The sequence below is a fragment of the Pinus tabuliformis genome, chromosome 4_1 (genome assembly GCF_031772625.1).
Source record: "Pinus tabuliformis cultivar Carrire ecotype Pingquan chromosome 4_1, CPIR1, whole genome shotgun sequence".
NCBI lineage: Eukaryota > Viridiplantae > Streptophyta > Pinopsida > Pinales > Pinaceae > Pinus > Pinus tabuliformis.
In genome coordinates, this window is record NC_142303.1 from 927,504,946 (window position 1) to 927,526,545 (window position 21,600).

The 21,600-nt window shown below is 39.1% G+C and overlaps 1 protein-coding gene across 2 annotated transcripts in view; it reads right to left on the minus strand.

Moving 5' to 3' along the window:
- LOC149179196 (methionine--tRNA ligase, cytoplasmic-like) overlaps nt 1-16,358 on the minus strand; it is a 231,167-nt gene extending 214,809 nt beyond the window's left edge. Inside the window, exons 1-2 of one of the 2 annotated variants that reach the window (XM_089420561.1) lie at nt 15,816-16,358; nt 15,589-15,697 (exon numbers count right to left, since the gene is read on the minus strand). In XM_089420561.1, coding sequence (XP_089276687.1) covers nt 15,589-15,697; nt 15,816-15,968 — 262 coding nt within the window. In that variant the 5' untranslated portion in view covers nt 15,969-16,358. The remainder of the gene's footprint in view (nt 1-15,588; nt 15,698-15,815) is intronic. The other variant, XM_089420559.1, reaches the window with a different exon arrangement.
- Between the last annotated feature and the right edge of the window lie 5,242 nt (nt 16,359-21,600).

Sequence of the window (21,600 nt, forward strand, 5' to 3'; positions counted from 1 at the left end):
TTGCATTGAATTCTTCTTTTCAAGAGGACCAAAATTGATCTAAAGATCATCAAATTTGGACAAGCAGAAATGTGTTTTTGAATTTATGCCCACACATGTGTAAATTGTCAAGGTCGGCCACATCATCATGTAGGCTCATGAAGCCCAAGAGACATGTCACTTCACCCTCAACGACTTGTATAAATACAAGTGACCTCTCACCTCATTTGGCATCATCATCACTCACACATTCTTCTCTCTCCTTCTCTCATTGGTTCGTACAGCTATTGGACATTCTCCTTCTCTCACACGTGTGGCAAGGAGGACAAATTTCAAACAAAAGTACAAGGCCGAAAATTTCAGGAGTTGACTGAAGTTTGACCAGCATTGACCAAGGACTGTTTGACCAAGTTTGACTGCGATTTTGGAGGGTTTGACTCTGTTTGACTAGGTCGCATTAATTGGCATAAAAACTGACATTTTCTAGGTTGTTTGACCTACGTTGACCGCAGGGTTGACTTCAGGTTGACCAAGTTTGACAACAAATTTTATGGTTGTTTTGGGCTAACTTTGACCATTGTTGGAGGCCGCTTTTGACTTCCTTTGACCAAGCTTCAAAGGGGAAGTTTTTCCGTTGTGTTGACCATCTTTGACTTTCTGGTTAGGGTTGAATTTCACTGCAGTGGACTGCAGATTTGACGGGGTTGTTTTGACTTTGATTTGGCAAGTCAACTTTGTCTTTGTGTACTCTCTCTCTCTCTGTATTGAACATTTAATATAATAATAAGAATTGATCAAAGGGTTTTTCCTTAACATCCGCCAAATCTAGTGTCCTCTTGTCTTGGCTTGTCTTCTTCATTTTTTCAGTGTTCCACGGGGACGCATCCCCCAGGGTCGGGTGTGTGCACCCCTCACACCCCATGCACCTGGGACGAGGGAACGTCTGGGGAAACGTTTACCCACATCCCCCTTTTGGAGAGACGCGGGGGGGACGTTTCCTCAGTGTGGGAGACACAACTCCCCAAAAGGGGTACGCCTAGGCGTCCCCCCTTAAATTTGTTTGTAAACAATGATTTATGATAGGGAAAACCTAGTATTTGACCATATTTCCCTACTAATGCTATGCAATTCATGGTAATGCTAAATTCTTAAAGTAAAAGTGATATTCTCCTTTATCTTTCATTTTCATCCTTTTACTTAAATTTTTAACATTACCATGAAATGACTCAGGATGTTTGAGAGTGGTTCCAACCTCATTGGATTTCATATGGAGAAAGTAGAATTTTAGATCTCACTCAAAATCCAGCAGACTTAACAGTTTTTCAGGAATTCAGGATTCGATGTATTGCAATGCTTCCATTGCATTTTGCATGTACAAGGGCATGGAATTAGTATTTAATCAAGAGCACCAAGCCCCCTTGTGTATTTTAGAGTGACTTTTAGACTCATCACTCCACTGTTTTTGAGTTTTAGCCATATCAATTTACTATTCCAAACTTTAGATTTCAGTATCTATTATAGTCTATTTTTCTTAGTACTAATTAGATTCTAGAATGATGAATGATGAATTTAAATTTTAAATCAATTTAGAATCTAGAATGATGAATTTAATTTTTAAATCAATGTAGATTCTAGAATGGTGATTAATGAATAATGAATATGGATCAGAGTATTTCATTATTGAATCTCATGGTCTATGGATGAATCATGTATGTATTAGTAAGGATGATGAGTATGGATCAATGTATTTCATTATTTAATTCAAATATGTATGTATTATTGTATTTATGCTTTCATTATAGAATATGAATTTGATATATATATATTAAAAAGGAAAAAAATTATATACCCCGACGTCCCCTCGTCCCCCTTAAATTTCCCTTAAATTTGAGGGTACTCCCACAAGTCCCCTTTGTGCATCTCCCCGCACCTGCGTCTCCCCGTCCTGGAGTCTTGGTGGAACATTGTCTTTTTTATGTTCTATCTACAGTTACTGTCAATGTGATTTATGGTTAATGTGATTGCTATTGAAAAACTAAATTGGAAATTGTCATTGGGCTACTAAAGGAACATTGAAGTAATTTTGCTAAGCATAGAACATACCATTGTTAACAAAATTTAACATCCCCGCCTCTAGGTCCCAATGTCTCACTATATGTGTCAGGAGACTCTCCCTAGCTCTCATCAATGGGTTCTCAATAAATTTGAGCAACCCATAATGAGCTCGTGCTCCTCTCACTACCTAGTTTTTTTAGACCTGTGCGCAAATCTCTTCAAATAGTCATTCCCTCCAAAGGACTTTGAACTCGGTCATATCTGCACAAAACCATATTGTGTCAATCATCATATTCATCATAGTTTGAGTCCCTATCCATTTGTCCCTACCCTACACTCCCCCAACAATTTTGAGCACAAATGCTTGATTTAGACCCATGTGGGAAAACCCCAATTTCATGCATTGGCCAACAAAGATACTGAACTTCTTTTTGTGGTCCCAACACAAGTAAGAGGGCTATTAAATTTGTTGGCCCAAAAACTTGGCCACAGAGTCCCCTAGGGTAATTTAGAACCTAAACTACAAAAGTAATCCACCAAAAACAATACCTTGGATTATGCCACCATCCTAAAAGTCGCAAATCCATTTTTTTATGGTCAGTTTCTCTGCAAGTTCCTCCTCCTCTCCAATATCAACCTCCAACAAGTGCAACAATAAATTGGAATTTGGAGGGAAAATCCCTTAAATAGAAAAAAAAACTCCATTTTTTTTGGCTCATGAGTTCATACAAATTGCAATTAACACATCGTCTAAACCAATGGAATCTTGGTTTTGGGCTCTTCAAAGGGTATTCCTGAAATTTTGTGCTTTGATAGTTCGCCCAGCAACCATTCATCCAAAAAGCATTAAAGCATGCACTTTTTACTATGAATTTATACTTGTTTATCTCTATTACTTGAGCACCACTTTACTTTCATTTGTATTGACTTACGAGTGGAAGTTCACCATGGATAACCATCTCCATTCATGGATTGTTGGAAATGTAACTAGGTTCGGTCTTCATTATTGTACTTGAAGTCAAAATGTAATTTATTTGTCAAAAGAAAGTGAAAAGAATCTTGTTATTAAATTGAATTGACTTATTAAAGCATGGGTTCATGCTTAGGTCAATTATAGGTCAAGCCTCCATTGTAGGCTTTAGGGTATTGTCAAAGTCAATGTGTTTATTGGTTAAAGACTCCTCCATCATCAAGTCAGTCTCCTCAACGACTCCTTCAAGTCGGCCTAAAAGAAACTGTCATAAAAAGAACTCATGTCAGCCTATAACAAAGATGCAACTCTTCATGAACATATGTCGGCCTATAACAAGGACGCAACTCTTCATAAACATATGTCGACCTATTTACATGGGGCAACCACTATATATACCAGCTTGGGATCTTCACATAACACCAATCTCAGAACTCACATTTTTCAGAGAAGTTTTGGTGATGAAACTCGGTGATCACACAGAAGTTCGTATAGGGTTTCAAAGATATATGTTCGGTACCTTTACACAGAGAAGTTTGAATATCTCAGTATACACAGTTCAGATGAATTCAGAATTACAGTGACCTCCATTCGATGATGCATTGCAGTGACTCAGTTTGGTGGTACTACAGTGCTATTTCCACAGTATCATGATGTTATTATTCTGGTGCAATCACAAGATGAAGAAGCATGGATTGGTTGCAGAAGTGATCTCTTCAAAGACAAGTGTGAAGGAGACTGACAGTTATAGGAAGTCATGGCACCGATGCATTACAAGATTGACTTGATGGATGGAGGATGTCTTGGTTTAGATTGTAAGGGTCTTGGTCATCTCATCTTTTGAATCTACTAAAGGAAGAACTTGCGACGGGGTTTTCCCCTCGCGGGGGCTTTTGCCCTAGCAGCGTGCCTATATCTTGTGTTCTCTCTTTTTGTTACTTGGCATTAATCTTGATTATAAGAAAAGATAATTAAGAAATAGAATACTAATGATGAAAATATCACAAGTTAATGTCATTAAGAGGAAAATTGTTTTAACTGCCATCTCTATGGATTTTCCAACATGGATATGGGTCCCCCTAGGCCATATTTCCCTTGGCATTTAGCATAGAGCACTCCCCTTTAGTTCATAGCATTTGCTTATCATTCCTCAAAAATTGCATGTAAGAACCCCTTCATTTTGGTAGATGGATCAACCCCCCCATATTTTGCATGTCTTCTATTAGGTCATAGCATCTTCCTTCAATGAGTGCCCTAAAATAGTGACCCATATTGCATTTTGGTGTCCATGCCAATTAATCCCCATCAAGATTAGGAGTTTGTTTAGTTTACATCCCAAAGTTGAAGCCACGTGCATTTCTTCTCATTGGCTTATTTACCCCTCAAACACACATTGTGTTTAATGAGATCTAAGTCACATGGATCAAGTTTGAGTTTGGGCTTGACAATGATTAGTTCAGTTTGAATTCAAATTTTTTGATGACGTTGGGATGAGATTCACCATTAGGTTCATCTATATATATTTTCTCTTATAACTTTAAAAGGAAATATAGCATAAAATAGAAAGAAATCAGCATCAATAAACATCAAAAATTTTATCATGGGCTTGAAAACTACAAGGATAGATTGTGAGCTTGAGCTTGAGTTGTGGACTTGGTCAATGACAATGAGGTTCGTCGAACCTAAAAAAGAAAATTTAGGTTTGTCAATTTCGGACCTCAAGGTTGACGTTCAGCGAACTTTGTGACATAAGATATTTTGATGACATCTATTATCACTTTCAACCATAAGGAGAGGAGCCAAGCCACACACTCGAAAAGCATAAAGAACTTTTCCAAGGAGTCCCATTTTCTCCAAGAAATCCTCCACAAGTGTGTTTTAAAGATTTCCATTGGGTAATGAAGTATTTATTCATTTTTTTCAAGCTTATTATGCTACTTTCTTTTTATTTTCTACAATTATTTCTTTTCCTAATGAATACCACAAGCTTGAAGATGAATATTTCCCATTAGAAACTATGGTTTCTAGTTTTATTTCATTACTATTGTTTGTTATCTAGCACAACCACTAGATTTGTAGATTCACTAACCCTTATTGCAGATTTTACACAAAACCCAAACTTGGGTTTTTGTTGAGTCAAGAATCTCACAACATTGCGTGAAACACTACTCTAAATTCCATCTTGTCAAATTGGTTAGAAAATGTTGTGTGTTCTCATAGAGCTTGAAATTTCCCTAATGATTTTGTACCCTCTTCATCCCTAATCATCCATATGCAATTGAAATTCAAGCATTGGAGTACAAATTGGAGAAAGAAAAACTTACTCTACATTTATTAAATACTTTTAACATGTGTTGGACTCAAGTGAGGGGCCTACAATCCTTCCTCTACTTGGGTTTGTTTCACTTTACATGTTTGTTCATATTAGTTATATATACTTGTGTTTTTCTTGGACCATTTGAAGGCTTCTAGGTCATCCATACCTCACATACCTTCTTTGGAGTTTTTCCCTTTTGTCATTTTAGCTCTATATTTGGAATGTGGATTGTGTCGTTTCTCCTTTCCAATTTTGCCTTGTTGTGAATTAGGGCCCCTTCGTTTAGAATTGTCCCAACCAGAGGTTAGGATCACAATTGTGCACTACGAATTGTTTGATTGTTCAATATCATTAAATCCCATAGAGTTTTGGACGTCATTCCTGTTTAAAAAAATAGCTATGGGCATCAAAATTGGCATATCCCTTCTCATTGTCTTGATTACAAGGCACCAGGATTTAAAAAGTTGCCTTCCTTGTGGCCTATATTTGATCTCTTTCATGTTCTACAACAAACCTAGCCCTGGAGCATTTTTTATATCTATCTAGATCAGTGTTGTTAAAATCCCGATAAAATCGCGATTTTTTAAAAAAATCGCGATTTTATCCATAACCCGATCAAATCGCGATTTTTATCCATAAAAATCGCCAATTTTTTTTATACCCGATTTTTTCGAAAAAATCGGGATTTTTTCAAAAAATCGGGATTTTTTCGAAAAAAACGGGATTTTTTGTGAAAAAATCCCTACTGGCGCGGGCAGCGGGCTTTTATATGCAAAAATCGATTTTTTTTTTTATTCATTTGGCTGTCCGCGCGGAGGACATCAGTGAAAGCAGTGACATTTTCTCGCAAGAGGGGCAGAGGAAATCAATAGGATTAGAGTCTTAGACTTTCATTTTATTGTATATGACATTATGACATGATGAGATACATTATCATATTTTTTGTTGATATTTTGAGGCTGAGTTGGGACTCAGGACTTACTATTCAGGACATGATTCAATGTTATGTGTGATTTTAGCGCTAGAAATGATATTCAACATCTTATATATTAGTTTTTTTATCATATTTATGTGTCAATGTATTTATTTTATGTTGTAGATGGTTTAGATATTAAAAAAATTGAAAAAAAATGAATATTTTTGTGCCAAACGATTTTTTCCCGATTTTTTCCGCTTTTTTCCCGATTTTTACGATTTTTTCCGCTTTTTTCCCGGCGCCGAATAAATCCCGATCGCGATTTTAACAACATTGATCTAGATGCCACCCACAAATGACCTTTCAATTCCTATTCATTTCACAAACTATCACACCTAACAATAACAGCAATATCAAAATCTAATTTTAAGGTCACGGCCTAACCAGAAGGCAAATTAACATATGAGACCCCCTTGTTTGTGGGGTAAGGGACCCGCTTCACAAAAGGATTTGACTACTTAGTCTATAAGATGTACATAATAACATACCCTCTTGTCGTAAAATCTAACAAGCCCTAGAGAGGGAAACCCTACAAGGTATAAACTAGACAATGGAACAACAAGGGGGTAGATGCCCAATGTCAATGTTGAAAATAGTAGCGAGAAAGGTTCCTTGGTTTGTGCCTTAATCAAAGGGACCTCAACGAGTTCTTCCTTAGCATGCTCGAGTTCTTATAAGTCAAGAAACAATTCCTATAAGTTAGGACGAATTCCTAAGATTTAGGATGAGTCCCTACAAATTAGGACGATTTCCTATAATTTAGGATGAGTTCCTAAAAGTTAGGATGAGTTATGAAGTAGTTAACTAATGTGAAAAACTGGAAGGCCGAGTTTATTGTCTTCTAGTGCGAGCTAATTTGGGGAAGGACAAGTAACTGAATCTCAAGTTCCAGAAATCGGATGAGACGTGTTGCATGAGTTAGCTAACTCAGTTAACCCATCAATCACAAAATCGATTCCTAAAATATAATTTGCCAAATTTAGCCATTTGAATTGCTTATAAGGAGGATGAAAGCACTCATTGTAATCATTCTTCTTGAGCACAAGTATTGTGTGTGAGCTTGTGAAAAAACAGAACAAGAAGGAGCTTGTATGCGAGTTGGTAAAGAGCAATTTTCCTTGCGAATTGCGTTAGGAAATAGGAGGAAATTTCTATTAGATAGAAGCAGCCTATGCACTAGGATTTAGGAGGAATTGCACTAGGAAATAGGCCTTTAGGATAGCGCAAAGGAGAACTAAAGAAGATCAGGGTCTTGCAAGGGTTTCAACTTAGTACAAGCAGAGGAAATCAGATTGAAACAAAGTTGTATTGTAAGAGATCTATTGCTCGGTATTCTATCAACAAAATTCTCATACAAGCAGAGGGTTTTGCTAGTCGGGTTCCCTAGAAATATTGTGATTTATAGTGTGACTGTATTTATTTCTATTCCTATTCCACTGCAAAATAAGTATAGAAATTATGTGTATATATGAGAAGAAATTAGTTTCAGAATGTTCATATTAGCAGTGGCAGGATTTCGTGGATTTTCTACACTCAACCAAAACCCCTTGCTCTTTATGGATTTTCACTAATGGGAGGAGTCCCAGTAAGAGGGAAATCACTTAAAATAGATATGTTAGGGGTAAGGCACAAAGTGATCTTGCTAGAGCTCATTCAAAAGAGAGGCACAACAATGGTTCAAGGCTTCAAAGAAGAAAAACGCTCTCAAGCCCTTGAAAACAAGGTTCAAGACCTAGGGTTTTGAGGTTTTCGATGATAATAAGTGCTCTCAAGGTCAAGACTAGGGGGAAAGGGTTTCTTACAATGATAATCAGTTATTCCAAGGCTCATGAAACCCTCAAGGAAATCCTTAAGTTGAGAGAATGAAGCCTAGGGTTTCCCTCTTAAGGCAAACACCTAGGGCAAGAGATTATATGGACGAAATTTGAGTAGATGCCCACCAAATTGAAAGATTTTGTGGCAAACCAAGTCAACTTGATGTTTAGACTCTCAAACCTCGAAAAACCCTCTTCCCTAGAAATTCGCACCAAACCCTATTTTCTCCTATATCCATGAAAGGACCAAAATTTTAAAGAGATAGAGAATGGATAAAATTTTAGATTGATCACCAAAGACTTGGACTAGCCATGTCCCTTGGGTATATGGAGTCATGGATGTCAAAGATAGGTTGGAATTCGATGCCCTAGCACAAATTTCAAGCATTTACCCACTCAAGAAATAATGGAGTTTATGGGAAGAGCTTTAAATAGTTTCACCACTAGGATAAATCTCACGATGTCATGTATGAGTAATGCATGCAATTTTCTTCTAACTAGCATACTATAGATACTCATCAAAATTTAGGGATAGATTAGAACTACTCATTCCATACATTAGACATGAAAAGGAAAATCTTCAACAATAAAGCACTTAAAGCACTTACAAGACAATTTAGCAAGAGATTCCATCCATTATGCTGAGAATAGCTCCAAAAGATGTCCAAAAATCAGCTCCAAATGTCAAAATGCATCCACTCATACAATAATCCAAGAAAAGAACAAGTGCAAGTCTCTCTAAGGAGGTCGAAATCCCAGGTGAGTGATGATGAGAGATGAAATGATATCTCTCAAATATATATGTCCTAACGTGTGCTACTATGCCTACAAGCCACTAATATTATAAAGTAATGGGCTAAAAACACCTCTAGGTCACAAGCCGACCTAGTAACTAATGTAACAAATGATAAAATCTCCTAAAGGAGGGCCAAAAAGTTGACACCATGCATGCTACGCCTCCAGAGGGAAGCCGTTGAAGCCAAGTGGTGCCATGTGTGATGTAGAGAGCCTCTAAAATCAGGATGGAGGGGTCCCTCCTCTGTCTCAATGCAAATCATCCTATGGACTGCCAAATATGAATTGGGGCACAAACTGGGTCTCATGGGTCTCATGGGTCTCCATGTGGCTAAATCTTTATCTCTACTCCAACACTGCGGGCACTAAAGATGGTGCAAGCCCACCCATGTCTCAAAAGGTGAGACAAACCTCATATGGGCACTGGATCAACTGCCAAACCATGTGATCAACGCGAAGTCGACTAGGGCATGTTGGTCTAGGTGCATCATCCCATGAATAATGTAGGGCAAAGTGCAAAAACTCTGGGGTGTTGAAGATGCCCATGAATGCAAATGATGCAGCACCTGTGGGTTTCAATATGATCTTCTAGCGGACTTGGGCCCCAGCTAAGATGCTTAGCCCATAATGAAACCACCTGCCAATCACACACAATATCCAGTGTTGCGACTTATATTATCAGGTACATTTAATCATTTTTGCATCTAAGGGAAGCAAGCTTGCAAGCAATGGGCAATGTGACACTTCATACAAAGTTCCTCTTCCAAAATCGGGACCTTAGTCATGTAATGGTGTTACCTCCCTAGGTAGGAGTGTTTGATAGATGACCCTACTAGGCATTTCCAACTACCAAATGGAAGTGACATGTCCTCAATCCTCCCTTCAATTGATAGGTTTCATGTGAATAATGATGAAACAAACGGGAAAAGGGGTCTCATGTGTTGGAGAATCTAGTAGGGCAATTATTTAAACAATTCTCCTTAACCTTGATAAAAGCTTGTGAACTTATATTAGCTTCTTATTAGTATTTGTTAGATTCTTTTCATCAAACAATTATCAAGAGCATACGCCATAAAGACAATGGACACAAATGTAGGCTCCAAGCCAAGGCAAAAACCCTCCAAGGGGAACCTAAAAAGAACTTCTTCTCTTCTTATAGAATCAATTCAAATGAGACATCCAAAACCCAAACTTCTAGATCAAGGCCTCCTCCAAGCACCAAGTCAGCCTCCAAGGATTCCTTCTTTAATCAAGTCAAAGTCTTCAAAGACAACAAGAGTCAAGCCTTATTCAACCTGCTCCCAATCACATTTTTGGCCCTTGATTCAAACCTGCAACCTCGACCTACAATTCTTAGCCCTGCAACAGTTGTAGAAACTCTAAAACTTTCGCACGAGTGGACAGAAATAGGTAGAGATCAGTTCTCCTTCCTTCGCTTGGTCTTTTCTCCTTGTCTTCTAGCTCCTTCTCTCTTCTTGTCTTGCTTCTCTTGCTTGATATCTAATTGAAGAAGTGTGTGTGCAAATGAGTCAAATCTCCTTCTATGTGTGTGTGTGTGTGTGTGTGTGTGTGTGTATTTCAAGAGGTCGAATAGCCCTCTCTAGGCCAACTTCTCATTGGTGGGGCCGACTTGTGCTTGGAGGCTTATTTTGACCTTCTAGACTCAAAATAAATTATTTTTACATGTTACAACTTGCCCAAATTGGTCTTATACAAATAATATTCACTGTCTTGACTCATGAAAATAATTCTTATGACTTGACAAACCCTAGAAGCATGAAGAACAAGATAACCTAGATGACCAATCAAAAGAAGCATGAAGAACAGGCTTAACCTACATGACCAAATAAAAGAAGCATGAAGAACAGGCTTAACCTAGATGACCAATCAAAAGAAGCATGAAACCCATGCTTGATCCCACGAATGACAACGTTGCAGCGAGTTATTTTGCATCACAACTGAAGCTGTCAGCAAAGCAAGCTCATTGGCAAGACTTCTTGGCAGAGTTCGACATGACTATTGAGTATAGACCAGGTAGACTCAATGCAATTGCAAATGCCCTCAACAGGAAGGGACAGTTAGCCGCACTTGAGGAGGAAGAAGACCGGGCAGCACGAAGTAGGAGTTGGGTACAGATGACCGATGAGATGAAGAATAAGCTTCGAGCAAGCATTGAGACTGATACTCAAGCACAAAGCATTGTGAAGCAAGTGAAGGAGGGAAAGACACGGAGGTTTTTTCTACGAGATGGACTCTTATTCTTTGGGAACCGACTTTACATTCCAAAGTCATCAAGGCTTAGGAGACACCTTTTGAAGGAGTGCCACGATTCTCCATGGGCTGGCCACCCACGGCAAAGTCGTTCTTTGGCATTGTTGGAGAGAGGGTTCTTTTGAAAGAAGATGCGGGAAGATGTAGAGGAGTATGTGCATACATGCATTATTTGTCAGCAGGACAAATCGGATAACCAAAGACAGGGGGGATTATTGCAACATTTGCCGATTCCAAAGGGACCATGGATGAGTGTCTCGATGGACTTCATTACTCAGTTACCGCAGGTTCAGGGCTATAATGGGACTATGGTCGTGGTCGATCGTTTTTCCAAGTATGTCGTCTTTAAGAACATTGTGAAGTATTGGGGAATGTCATTGAGTATTGTATCGGACCGAGATCTGCGATTTATAGGCAGATTTTGGACCACTTTGTTCAAGTTGGTCAGGACAAAGTTGTTGATGAGTTCGAGTTACCATCCGCAGACAGATGGGCAGACTGAACGGATTAATGCACTATTGGAGGACTACTTGAGACATTATGTGATGGCTAATCAGAAGAATTGGCCTGAACTCTTGGATGTGGCTCAGTTTAGCTACAACATGCAGAAGAGTTCCGCAACCGGGTATAGTCCATTTGAGTTGGTAAATGGACAGATGCCAGTTGCTCCTCACACCGTATTATCGAGAGGTTTCTTGAGGAGTCCACATGCGAAGAGATTTATGACAGCATGGGAGGAGACCTTGGAGTTAGCACGGGTGCACTTGCATGAAGCTGCAAGGAGGATGAAGAAATGGGCAGATAAGGATAGACGGGACGCACACTTCAGTGTTGGAGATATGGTTTTTCTCAGGATCACCGGAGATCAGTTTCAGCCACCGAAAGGGACTACGAGATCTTTGACAAGGAAGTATGAGGGGCCATTCCGGGTGAAGAAGCGAGTGGGAGAAGTTGCATATGAGTTGGAGCTTCCGAACCACATGCGTTCGAAACATCCTGTTTTCCATATGAGTCAGTTGAAGAGGTGTCGACTTGATGCACACCATCTAGACAAGACAAAACCACCGAGGGGACCAGCCATGATTGTTGACAGACCGAACCTTGTTTTGGAGAAGATCATGGATCTTTGGACGACAAGTCTTGGGAGTAACATGCGACGGGAATTCTTCATTAAATGGAAGGATGCACCGGAGGAGAGTAGCTAGGAGACAGAGGATTCACTGTGGAGATGGAGGAAGGAGATTGCAGAGTATGACGAGAAGCTGAGAGGTATAGCTGGATTGTCGAGGACGACAATGACTGCTGGTGGGGGAGGATGTCACGACCCCGAGTCATCATCGCACTTGGGCGAGTCGAGCGCGCGCAATGGGCGCGTTTAACCGACGAGTTGATGACGAGTCGTCAGGGCGCGTTGGTGGACGAGCTGGGCAGTCACACATAACCGACGAGTCGTGACGAGCGCGCCCAACTGACGAGTCGGGTCAACTAACAAGTTGAGGGGCGCACCACCACGGGAGTCAAAATTTGGCTAAGTGTTGGAGAGCGCGTGTCAACTCGCCTTATAGAGAAGCGACGAGCTGGGCGCCCCCACACTTGGGCCGACAGGGTAAAAATATGCTCTGTAAGATTTGGTGGGTCGGCTGGGTAATACCACAACCCATCCATACGACTTAGCTAGCATATATATTGGCAAGACGGAGAAGTGGAGGAGCATCATCGTCGAGCAAGCAAGACTCAACACATGACTTGGGTAGTGAAGAGTCAAGCGAGCCGTAGGCAGAGATGAGCCCGCATGGACGGGGGAATTAGCAAGTAGACGAGCAAAGGCACAGGTCGAAGGTTCAGACTTAACCGCAGGCCGAGTCGAGGCAAGTTGCAACGTGGGCGGGTCTTCCCACGGGTCAAGCGGTCAGGTAGCGAAGTAGGTAGCGGGTGCCGAACAAAGAGTTGGTGTGGGTCGTGGTTGGGCGAGCCAACATGACCGCGGCACGACTACACGGTAGAGCAGACAGATGGGTGTGGTTGTGACAACGGGTTGCGACAGCGAGATTGGGAGCTCAGGTAGTACCGTGGGCACAGTTGAACGCGCAGCGGCCGAGTCGTGTAGAAGGCTGACTGACCACGCTACACAAAACTATTTTATGTTGTATTTTTAACTCAGTCGAATATAACTCCCGAGAATTGTAATGTAAACAGCAAATTGTTATAATTATTGATATTACATACATGTAAAGGTGTCTCTTGCATTCTTAATGTTGGTGAAAGATTTAGTTTATTCCGCAAACTAAATATAATGAAAATGTCAAAAGATGAATGTGTTAGGTGTAGTCCGGGGGACGACTTAGAAAATGAAATGTTTAGGCATTTGGTTGGTGCCACACGTATACCAATTCGTGAAAAAAGAATTGGGGGCGTGACAGATGGTGTGTGGTTCGCTTGGTCTTGCTTGGAATCAGCATGAAACCCGCACTTCCTCCCCCTCTTCTTAGACTATCATGGGGATGAGGCTCATTGTTAGCTGCTCATGGAAGTGAGTCTCCAACACTTTGAGCAGACATCTGGGATGAGATGGACACGATTGGCAGCAATGTGCAATGATGAGTCATGATCATGTAGAAGCATGCGTTCTTATGGAGGCGATGTATGGTTGGATTAGCTACCCAACTAGTCACCGACATGAGGGGTACCATCACATTATTGTCTTGCAGAGTTTGGCATATCGATGACACGAGGCAGGGCAGAGGTGGACACATCTGGATACCCATACACATTTGTGTGGACTTATAGTCTTGGCGATGGAGGTTGCTGGGATGATGTTGTCGAGGACGACAACCATTTAGAGTGGGGGAGTATGTCACGCCCACGAGTCAGCATTGGCGATGTGCGACGAGCCGGGTGACATGACTTTCTGTTAAATGCGACGAGTCGCTGTGTGACGAGTCACATGCGACGAAGGTACGAGTTGTGTGTGACGAAATGTGACGATTGGACGAGTTTATATGAGAGGCGGAAAACCGCACAGTTGGGTGGAGCCGACCCATAAGCTGGGCAAGCCGACTTGAGGAGATGGGCGAACCGACGTGTTGGTGGTTGAATTGTATGGTCAACCGGGGCAGGCCGACTCCACCGATATCCATGGAGGAACCATATAAATGGAGGACGCATGGAAGAGGTGACAAGCATCAGCGCAAGTCATTCCAAGCAAGACCAAGCGAACGTGGCGAGCAAGGAAGACAAACATAGACGCAGGCCAAGGTGCAGGCAGACAGGTGGGCCGAAGCACTAGGCGAAAGACAAAACCGAGCTGCAGAGTTAGGCGGGTGAACCGGCAAGCGAGCTGCCTGGGCGAGTCGGGCAAACTGCCAAGGCAATGGGGTGCCATTAAATATCTTTAAGGAGCCTAGCCTATCGTTAGCATGAATAGTTATTGATTATTTATGCACCTCAAACTGTTTTAATATAAAAATCTCATGTTTCAAACATAATACTACGTTAGCATGTACTATGGATTTAACATTGTACGATGTATATATATATATATGGCAGTCAATATCCATGCTGCTATCCAGCATTTAATGCCATGGCACATCGCGTTTAAGTGGTCAGATGGCCTATATGCCATGCACCGCAGCATTAAATACCGAGTAGCAGTGCGGATATTGCCCTACTTGAGTCTCAAGTTAGATTAATCGATGTACCATTGCATCTAGCATTAATGATTAATCAATATTCACTGAATAAAAATACTACATTTTTTATAATTTCTATATTTTCTCTATATCCAGAGGGGGCCCCATGTCTAGGGCCCCGTCGTCCATTGTGTTGTCGCCTAAAATTTGAGAGATATCTCCAGCCGTCCCAAAACTTATCCCCTGACTAGGGTGAAACATAGGCTTGAGCCCATGATAATGTATATACAGTTGACTTAGCTCCATAGCTGATCGAGATTTTTATTCCCTACCCAACTCCACTGGGTCAATCGAACTTGGGCACCTTTTGCATTGACAACAGATAATGGGTATTATATTTGTAGCCCACAGGTGCCACCTAATTACCTTTAGAACCTACAATTGCCATTGAAAGCTATACTGGTAGAACTGTAACAATTGTACAAAATGTTAACTGAGTTCTCTATTTGATCAATGCCCCGTTCTCCTGGCAGAGTCAAGGAGGTCATTGTCAATGGGGCATTGTTAATGACAACTACAAACTGCTAAACATCCCATGGAATTCGCGAAAGCTCAGAATACAAAGACATTAACTTCAAATGTGCATGGACGGATCAATAGGCGAATAGATGAAAAACACCCATATCCCAGGGGGAAGATTTTCTTCGCGCGTTTAATATCCTTTATCCCGGGGGAATTGTTAAAGATGGTACCCAACAAAGACAGAGAAAGAGAGTACTTACAATCAGTTCCGGCCTTATTTGCTGGAAAAACCTGTGCGGCTGTCGTCCCATTTCTTGCGTCCTTTCGGATACCGCTACTTTCTGATGAGTTTGATACTGTTGGCGTTCCCTACAACAGGCAAGATTGAAACAAAAACTATATACAAATTTAATTTAATTTCAAAAAACCGCTTGGTTCAATTTGAATGCTATCCTATAAGTAATACTGCACTGTATTCTATTCAAACCTGAAGATGAAGATGGGGAGTACTTGAAGCCTGCAAGGGGGCACCACCAGTAGATACAGACGTAGGAGAAGGGGGTTTTATGGCAGTCATGCGTTCTATTAAATTATCCAAATACTCGATGGCATCGTCCATGGCGCTGTTGCCCGCCGCCATGCTAAACCCCGTTAACTTTAATCAAAACTAAAATTCCAAATGATAAAGTATGCTACTGATCAGTTGCAGCAGTTGTAGAATGAATGAAAATGTAGCATCCGATACGATTGAAGAAGGAGAAAGGTATTTTAGCAGCTATGTCTACACATTTGTTGCCTGGTTTTGGATCCTGCTTCTAGATGTTCTCCCTTCGCTACCCTGGTCGATTTAGAGAGGAAATGTACACTCAATTTCCTGTCGCCCAGACGTTAGTTTGTAGGGTTTAAACTCTTCATCATTTGAAGCTCCTAAGCTTTCAAAGAGTTTAGACGGGACGCACATTTAAGCATGAGGGACTTACCAAAGGTGGTGGCAAATAAATAAAATTCGCACCCTACACGAATTGATCAAAGGAAAATATTTCTAATAATACATGGTATGGAAATTAATGCGTCATGGACTTACCAAAGGTGGTGGCAAATAAATAAAATTCACACCCGGGCAAATTGTTCAGCTTGGAAGAAAATATTTTCTAATAAGACATGATATGGAAATAAGAGTTGTAACTTAAAATCAAGTTTAGATTCTCATAGTTGGTGTGCATAGCTTAATTGTGGGAATACGAGAGGGCATTCAATGGCTTCGAGAAATACAATTTCAACCTTCTCATTTTTATGCAATTATTTGGGATAATTATTAGATTGGATTCATTTTAACTTTCGATCTAGCAAGTTTTAAGAGGGATAAAATCTCTACTTTAAAAGAAATTTGTATCTCAAGAAATTTGACATATATCATTTTGAGCCGCTTTTAGATAATATTGGGTTCAAAGCGAGGTTGGGTTGAAGGTTGAAGGTTGAAGGTCCCGACTAGGCAAGTACTCAACCTTCAACCCAACCTTCAACCTCCTGTGGATCATCCTGGTACAGGGTTTTAACTTGTGTCAACTAAAAAGAAGTAAAAAGGTATTTTTACTAGTTTTTAGAATGATCTTTATTATTTTCGATCTGGAAGTCACTAATATGATAAAAATGGATCACCTGTTTGGATTCATTTTAACTCCCGATCTATCAAATCTTAAGAGGGATCAAATCTCCACTTTAAAAAAGACTTGTATCTCAAGAAATTTGACTTAAGATGGATAAATCTCTAGTTTAAAAGAGACTTGCATCTCAAGAAATTTGATCCATCTCGCTTGATAGATCCAGAGTTAAGATAGATACAAGTTGGTTTAATTATTAATTATTAAATATGATTAATTATATTTATAATTTTAAATTTTATTCTATTTTTTTAATTTTTTTTTTATTTTTATTTTTAGGTAATTTGACCAAGTCAAAATGTTTTATTATTTTTATTTTTTTATGTAATTTAACGAGTGAAAATGTTTACAAGACAAGACAGAGCATTACAACATCTCTTCTATTATGGGCTAAAGAGTGCCTCTCAACACAATGAAAGGGCTTGTCTCTACAATGATCCTGAAACTCTGACACCATCCAACTTTCCTTTGTACCTATGGCACTAATGTTTAGATCATGCAACACTTATTATTTAAGCATGCGAGTTGTCTGGTGTTCTTGGTTCCCTCTAACAAATATGTATTTCCTCCTTGAATCCTCGTGTATCTCTCCATTCTACTTGCTCCTCCCTTGGCTGGTTAATTCCCTTTTCCTTCGATTTTTTGTTGGTGGAATCTAGTTATCCTTACCTTGTATGGCCCCTCACTTGAGCCATCGAGGTCAACCTCCCACTCATCACACTCATGCATAAATGATTTCCATGGAGGTAACCCAAACCTTTCATTGAGTTGTTACTATGGCATCTTGAAAGAAGCTCGAGATCCTAGGGGAAGAGGTGAAATCTCAAAGAGCTTCCCTCTACTCCGATGACATTTGCACATAAATTAATAAATTTATTCCAACCTTGGGTATCAGTCGTACTCGCAAAATGAAATTTTTCGAGACTTTGGAGTTATACTGGCACACCAAATTATTTGTGGTTCCACACTTTCTAGTAGGAAGCAAAGAGCATGGACCTTTGGGCTCATCTGACTAACTAGAAAAATAGGGATGGCTTCTCTTCATTTTCTACTCTTAGTTTGCAAAGAAACATGGAGGAGTTATGGTCATCAAAACGACTACAAGCACCTAAGAACATCTAATTGACATATTGTTAGTTTTTGTAGCATTGGATGATGTTCTAATCTCAAACTTTGTGGAGAGGCTAAAACACATGAGTTCTTCAGAACCCATAAATCGTTTCTGGAAATTCCACCCAGAGACAACTCAATTAAATTAATCAGTCGATAACTAAAAAATGCCTAAGCCTAACTTAGATAAATCTATTAATTAATAGGAATTAATTGAGAAAGGTGAGAATTCTCTAGAAACTCACATGGATCGACTTAGATATGATCTCAACCATTGATTAAGATTTAATCGTGGTCGTTGAAGTCTCAACTAGAGATTATAAGAGGAGTTTGATGGGTATATGGAGATACAAATGTTGTAGATACTCAGTGATCAAGGCAGTTTGATTTCCCAGTAGCAGGTGATTCAACAGCGAGATCGAGCTAGTGATCTAGTAGCAGGTGGCAGAGGGGCAGAGTAGAACATTATCAGAGGAGTTTCCAATTCTAGAAGAGTCAACTAGAGAGGGACGAGTTTTCCTCAAGGAGTTGCATAAGGCCTAATCAGAGGGTTTCTAGGGAGAGTTTGATTCAGCCAAAGGAGGAGTCGATTCAGTTGTTGGAGGCGGAGATAAATTCGAGGAGGCCTAGTGAGTCACTTTTGGAGGCAGAGACAGACAGAGCTGCAGGAATCAGTGAGTTCCAGAGGCAAAGCAAATAGAGCCTACGCAAGCACTACATAGAGGCTCACGCAGGGGCAATTCTTACAACCTAATTTGGCCAAATTTCAAAGCAGAATTAGTTGTGGTGCTAGCCTCACAGATATTTTGTCGGTATTTCTCTCAGATTGGATTGTTACATTAAGCAGCCAAATTGTACTCAAAAATTTGTTGTTTCATAATAATAAAGCACTCATATGTTGCACTGGTTTTTCCATGTTGGGTTTTTCCGAGGACAATTGTCCAAAAATAATGGTGTCAATTTGTGTGTGTGATTGCTCTAAATTTTTCAATTTCGCATATTTTATTTCCGCTACGTAATTTTTATTTGTAAAGAATTGCAGTGTGAATTATTCCTTGTTTGTCGTAGCAAATATACTACTTAATAATTAACCAGTTAGATGAATAATTTCCAGTTACTGCATTTCAAGGAATTTTCACACATACATGTCAATGACTCAACGAAAGTGGCTCCTCCAAGTTCTTAGTTTTAAGTTTTCATTACGAGCCTTTTAGGAACTTTCTCTCTCATTATGCTTTATGCCTCTAAGTCCTTTAGCATGGTAGTTTATAAATTTTTGGCGGTTTTGGTTTCCATTTTGGAAAATCTTCCCTTCAAAATAATATGCATATGTCATGCCCTAATAATATCCAACTTTGTTCACATATGTTATCCCTAGGGGTAAGCTTTTAAGACTCTCTCGTGCTTTTTTTTATCTGAGCTCTACCCTAAAGACTATCTAAAATTTTGATCACAAGGATTCATGGAGGCATAGCAATGCTTACAGCTTATATGATCTATGTACTTGCTTAAATTTCTACTAAGAGAATATACATCTAACAACAACTAAAAGTTTAGGTTCCCAAAGTTTGGAGGGGAATGAATGTGTCGTAAAAAAAAATTATCTTACTTATACGTATATTATTATGAAATGATCCACTAAACATATTAAACAATGATATTAACATGTACATGTAATCAAGAAAAAGAATGTTTGTGTAAACAAAATTCCAACATCAAGAGATACAATTATAAATTTAATGTATGCTATAAATTTAAAAGCTTAACTTAACTAATTGGCAATAATGTTGTTGGGTATTCCATTACTTCTATGCCAGCAAATCCATTATTTGAATCCCCCTAAGCAAGGTGAACTAGTTTACACGAGTTAATTTACTAAGGAAGTCATCTACAAGTATTGGAAGCATACTTTGGGTTTTCTTGCAAGGCTTTCCCTATAAAATAAACAAATAAAAATAACACCTAACATATATATAATAACCACAAGTTAACTCGAAGGGTTAACTCAAGTGGCCAGGGGGTTCAACTCTCTTGATCACCTTGAAGTTAGGATTCTAAGGCATGATACTAAAATAGTTGAAAAATTAATAAAATAAATTGTTGACAATGTTAATATAAGAGTGTCAGGGGAAAGAATCAGATATTCCTCGTAGCTCATAAAGAGTATTAATTACTAGTTTACAAAAAACAAACATGTCACAAGAGGGATTTTAACCTTGGTTGGTGGGGGGGGGGGGGTAACAATTCCTCTTCTCAACCAACCAAGCTAAACCTAATTAAAATTTATTATCATTATTATATAATAATAAAATTGTTAACAATAAACTACCTAGAGAAACATTTTTAATGTTTTAAAGGGAATCTACAATAGTGCTTGGAATTTCAATCGCTATAGTGTTGTCTTAAATTACTATGGCAACAAAATTGATAATGTATTTTATTGAATTTGGTTTCATGTATGGGACTGAGGATAATTGTTAATAGAAATCACATGGCCTCACTAGAGGTAACCCGAGCAATGACCACAAGGGACAATGGCTTTCTCATGAGTATTATCTAGGCAAGAACCAAATTTTAGCCTTGGAGTAAGACATATTGCTTCTAATTGGTTAAGAGTTCATCTTCCTTGGATGTAAGGAAAGTAGTTAGCAACCTAGAACCCAAATGCATCTAGCATGAGTGAAAGTTTGCTCCTTATGGTCCACCAATGGATTATTTTAAGTGGCATGCTTTTCCTTGAATAACAGAGATGAGTCAACCACCATTCAATTATAACAAACATTGATGGTTGTCATCATCACCAATTAACCACTGAGTTATGATAGGTTTTACCACCTTTTAAGGAGCTAACTATTTCCTTAAGATATTTTAATTTCCAAGCTCATTTACATGAATAAAGTGTATACAATGAGTTATCATGTACTTTAGTAATTTTAGTACGTTATTTAAAAAACAAAAAACAAAAACAACCACTTCTTCTTTTTTTTGGTTATGAAATGAAATTTGAAACTTAAGCATGATACAAAATAAAACAAGTACATATGTGTATCACTTATAAGAGTGAAAGGCACATTGTGCTTACAAAGTTAAAATTACATAATTAATCTACATGTCATTTTTTTGTCTTTCTTTTTAATTTATTACCATTCCTCTTAAGAAAGACCAAAACCAACTAGTTGTAAGTTTTTGTTTTGTTTTTTCTTTTTTCTTTTTCTTTTTTACAGTTAGATTGGTGGGACTCCACACGGTGTTTCAAACCAATGACATTCACACAAGGTTTGTTTTTACAGTGCACCAATTAGTCGATTGTTCTACATCCCATGGGCTTTTTAAAAGGAGAACATGGAGGTGGGATTTGATCCACTTATGTGTGCATGGTCTAACTAGTTGTAAGTTAAAAGAAGTAAGGAGATCAAAATTCTTAGAAATAACTATTTATGTGTCTAAATCTAAGATACCAATTCATGAAGTTATTTTGTTCCACCTAGAAAGGCTTTAGCT